We start from the raw sequence: 4,165 nt of genomic DNA on the forward strand, positions 1-4,165 counted from the left end.
TGCTCGCGGAAATCCATCTGCGAGCTTGCGCAGTGTGGCACAGAGTTGCTGAGAGTGTAGCCGTGCTCGCGGACGGATTCCGCGAGCTTGTGCAGTGTTGGCACAGAGTTATTGAGAGTGTAGCCATGCTCGCGAAATCCATCTGCGAGCTTGCGCAGTGTTGGCACAGAGTTGCTGAGAGTGTAGCTGTGCTCGCGGACGGATTCCGCGAGCTTGTGCAGTGTTGGCACAGAGTTATTGAGAGTGTAGCCATGCTCGCGAAATCCATCCGCGAGCTTGCGCAGTGTTGGCACAGAGTTGCTGAGAGTGTAGCCGTGCTCGCGGACGGATTCCGCGAGCTTGTGCAGTGTTGGCACAGGGTTGCTGAGAGTGTAGCTGTGCTCGCGGACGGATTCCGCGAGCTTGTGCAGTGTTGGCACAGGGTTGCTGAGAGTGTAGCCGTGCTTGCGGAGTTTTGGTGGGTTATATACCAGCGAATTTCTGGATTAGTCGCTGACGCAATTTTGCATAGGGAAAGGCTCCGGCACACCACAGGTGCGGCGCATTTTTGCATAAGAATCAGCTAATCCTGGATTAGCGAGCTGTGGTATATACCGCAGCAGACATACTCTAATTTCGTGAGTTTACTCACTGGTTGTACAACCTCTCACTAAAGGGAGCTGCTCACGCGCATGGATAGACTGGACCACCCTGTGCCTCATTGTAGTGGCTGCAGATCGAAATCCTGAAAACTCCTTCATACCAATTGACCATGGGGTATGTATCTAGGACTCCTATAGAACCTATTGAAAGACATGTACTGACTTATTAGCCAATTTAATGCCTCCCTCCGTCAAATGTGACACAATCAATTATATGATAGCTGTCGTATATGAACTTCTCCTACACTCAGCAAGCCCTGCTTTTCACACCTTGTCAATGGATCTCCACCAGCCTCTTGTCCTCTCCTTGTCCAGCGCATCCACAGAGTTGACTGTACTCGTGCAGCCTCATGTCTTCCTCATGTCCTGCACATGCAAGTAATGTGCAGGACATGAGGAAGACATGAGGCCAGACTAGTCGTCAGGTTAAAAGGTGACGCTGCTGTATTCTCTTCTCCCTTCAGAGCAACAGCCACAGCTATCTTTCAGCTCGACATCCCGCAATGTTTCTGTACCCTCATGACCGACAAGACCCAGCGACCACTTGGTCACTGCGGCAGTGGGTTCGAGAGGCACAGCGATTATGTGGCCAAGAGGACCAATTAGCCTTCATCAAGTATGTACTAGCTGGACGACTCGGACCCCGCGACTCGCAAGTGTCAATCGACTTGAATATCCTGCAAGACCCTCGATGTTCAGTCACTGCGGCGGAAGTGACAGTCAGCAGGGATTACGATTCGATTCTAGGATGCTCGTATTCCTTGCCATACAGGTCCTCACTGCGTGTGTATCCTCTGCCACCATTCCGGGAGACACTCAGACAGAATACGCACCTCCGAGGCCTGGCCTATGACAATAATGTGTGTCTTTCCTACTCTGTGCTGGTTATGCAAGGAATGACACTCCCTTTGCAGTGGAATGTCAAGATACCCCTCCATCACGTACCCAACGTCCCACTTGGTAAAGTGGCTGAGCGAGGCATTGTCCGTGTTCACTTTCCCCGCATGTTTCAGAGGGACATTGCTCGGGTCATCAGTCCTGACAACCTTGCAAAATTCTATGATGATGGAGTCCTCAAGGCTGCTCGCGCTGTCCTCGGCAACATGGCAAACCATTGGCCGCGATCATATGAGCATGCCATGACGCTGTACCGAGACAACAAAGGCCAACTTCATTGGGGTTCACTCGATGTTCCCGACCATCTTCTTGATGCATTCTCAACCACACTCCGTACATCCCTTGATGAGATTGGAGGAGTGTTCAGTGGTGCCTACTTCAGTCATGAGCTGCGAGGGTGGAAAGGAAGTACCGTGCACGAGTCATTCTCTCGTGCTGAGCGGGAGCTGGGCTTGGCGGCAATGACAGGTATCCTGGACCTCACCAAGATCAATCAAGCAGAGTGGGTTGTTGATGTCGCACTCGAGTATGGAGTTCCTGGTCATGTTGTTGCTTGGCGCAAGCTTGGACATGACCAGCTCCTGGACCAGGTTGCACCACAGCTGCCAGACATAGAAGGCTTTCTCCGCTCCACAGTCAAGATGGATCCAGTCATGCTGTCTCATGATTTGGCCGGGTTCCGAGTGGACTTCAGGCAGAGGGACAGAACTCCCATTCTGTACATGCAAGTCTACCACACTGAGAAGGCCCTTCACTATGCCAATCACAAGAATCTTTATTCGGAGCAGTTCCCATCTGTGCTACTGTCCCCTGACTCATATCACAAGGTCCTCAATGGCTTAGCAAGGATTAGTGAGGGGATGATGGCTGCAGCTGGTGGTGATGGGAGACAGGCCTCTGAAGGTTGTGCGCGTGTTGAACTTCGCATGCCTTTGTCCTTGGGCATCGACACACTATCCGCCCCATTCTCGGTTGCAACTGTACGACATTGCCTTGCAAAAGTAGCTGCAAGGGACTGGTGGTAAGCCTCCTGACCAGACTGCAGTGGAGGCAGTGACTGATGCCACTGGACAGGCTATGGAAATATTACAGATTGGCAGCTTGCTACATGGTTCTCGATAACCATTTGTCCTTACCGGCACAAGTTAGATGTCAACCAACCGTGCTGACCCTTGGGGCAGCAGCCATGTGGATATGGTATGGCTGCTTTCGCACACCATGGATGAAGGCTTGGGACTTGATGGCCGGCGCCACTTACCAGCTGCCTGAAGAAGGTGATGAAAATGTTGACTACCCCCAGGATGCACAGAATCCCATTCCAGCAATGCTATCACTCGGCATGTTCTACCTCTGCGATGTTGTCTGGGACACTGGGAGCTACTGCTATCGCATTCCGTCAACGGGGCTTATAAACACAGAGCTTCTCGGGCGAGTCTACGGCCAGGCTGACCTACCAGAAGTGACCCGCATACTCACCTTCAATGCCAGCAAGACTGGAGCCGAGCGAGGCTCAGGAAAAGTCAACCCCACGCGGAACAATAATCATGCCAGACGAGGACCACCGGCGGTGGATCTGCTGCGAGACGAAGGCCGACCACTACCAACCTTGCCACAGCCACACTTACTGGCAGGGGCTCGGACGCGGCCCCCTGTCAGGCCCGAAGGGGAAGACATTGACACGATTGTGGAGCAGGGGGGAGGAGCAGTCAACGGAGAGATTCTGGGGGTGACTGAACCAAGACCAGCTGTTGATGTTGCGGTCCGGGTGCAGAAGATCCTGGACCAGCTCTTTCTGGACGTGATTGGCATGGCTCCGAACAGGAAGGGCACCCATGGAATGAGCTACCTGAGCATTCCAAAAGAGATCCGTACAGAGGAGGCAACCGAAGCACTCTTCAAGACTGCCCGACTACCGTTCAATCAGTGCCTCTACAAGATCGTTACACCTCAGCAGTGGGAACTTAGATGGAAGCACTTATTCCCATCCGAGAGAAGGGTGAAGGGTCAGAACTACCTGAAGGCCGAATACTGGAGGGAATATTGGATACTAATGTCATCTGTGGAAAGCAGCGTTCAAGAGCGCATTCGGACTACTCTACGCATGAAGCTGGATGAACTGTGGTGGCTACCGTGGACCGAGGTAGAGAAGATGTGGGTGTCGAAGAAATCAGACAACATGGAGCCACTCCCTCGGAACAGTACTGGTGGGGGACCCTGGATTGCCATGAATCCAAGATTTGCGCGCGAGTACCATGACAAGCCAAAGCTACGAGGAGAAGATACATTTTCAAGAGGGGCAGTGAGGGAAGAGGAGGAAGAAAGCGAGTGATTCAGGATTCATCGGGGTTGTAGCTACAATGTCCAGTAGAAGTCTCCAACCCTGAAGGGGTAGGTGGAAGGCCGAAGTTTCTTGGTAATGCCATGCGCCTCGTACAACGGCCCAGTATTTTCAACAGTGTGCTGACGGCAGTCAATGTGCCCTTCTGCAACACTAGTGGGAAGTCTAAGACAATTTTCCGCGTTGCCAAACCAGGGATGGGTTTGGACAGACCAAAAGACATTCAATCTTAGTACTCACTTGACCCATGGCTTGAAGCCACTGCGAGGGAAAACTGAATGCAACGGTA

General features: G+C 52.5%; 2 protein-coding genes across 2 annotated transcripts in view; one reads left to right on the plus strand and one right to left on the minus strand.

Annotated features, from left to right (window-relative positions):
* Positions 1-355, minus strand: part of GLOTRDRAFT_5750 (uncharacterized protein) — a gene marked incomplete at both ends in the record, with an annotated part of 1,000 nt that extends 645 nt beyond the window's left edge. Inside the window, one exon of the mRNA XM_007873171.1 lies at positions 75-355. Coding sequence (XP_007871362.1) covers positions 75-355 — 281 coding nt within the window. The remainder of the gene's footprint in view (positions 1-74) is intronic.
* Positions 356-1,144: 789 nt separating this feature from the next.
* Positions 1,145-3,867, plus strand: GLOTRDRAFT_97180 (uncharacterized protein; the record flags this gene model as incomplete). The annotated part of the gene is made up of 4 exons (XM_007873172.1): positions 1,145-1,257; positions 1,414-1,501; positions 1,556-2,559; positions 2,613-3,867. The coding sequence occupies 4 exons, from the start codon at positions 1,145-1,147 to the stop codon at positions 3,865-3,867; spliced, it is 2,460 nt and encodes an 819-aa protein (XP_007871363.1).
* Positions 3,868-4,165: the final 298 nt, after the last annotated feature.

The sequence above is a fragment of the Gloeophyllum trabeum genome (genome assembly GCF_000344685.1).
Source record: "Gloeophyllum trabeum ATCC 11539 unplaced genomic scaffold GLOTRscaffold_00037, whole genome shotgun sequence".
Classification (NCBI taxonomy): Eukaryota; Fungi; Basidiomycota; class Agaricomycetes; order Gloeophyllales; family Gloeophyllaceae; genus Gloeophyllum; species Gloeophyllum trabeum.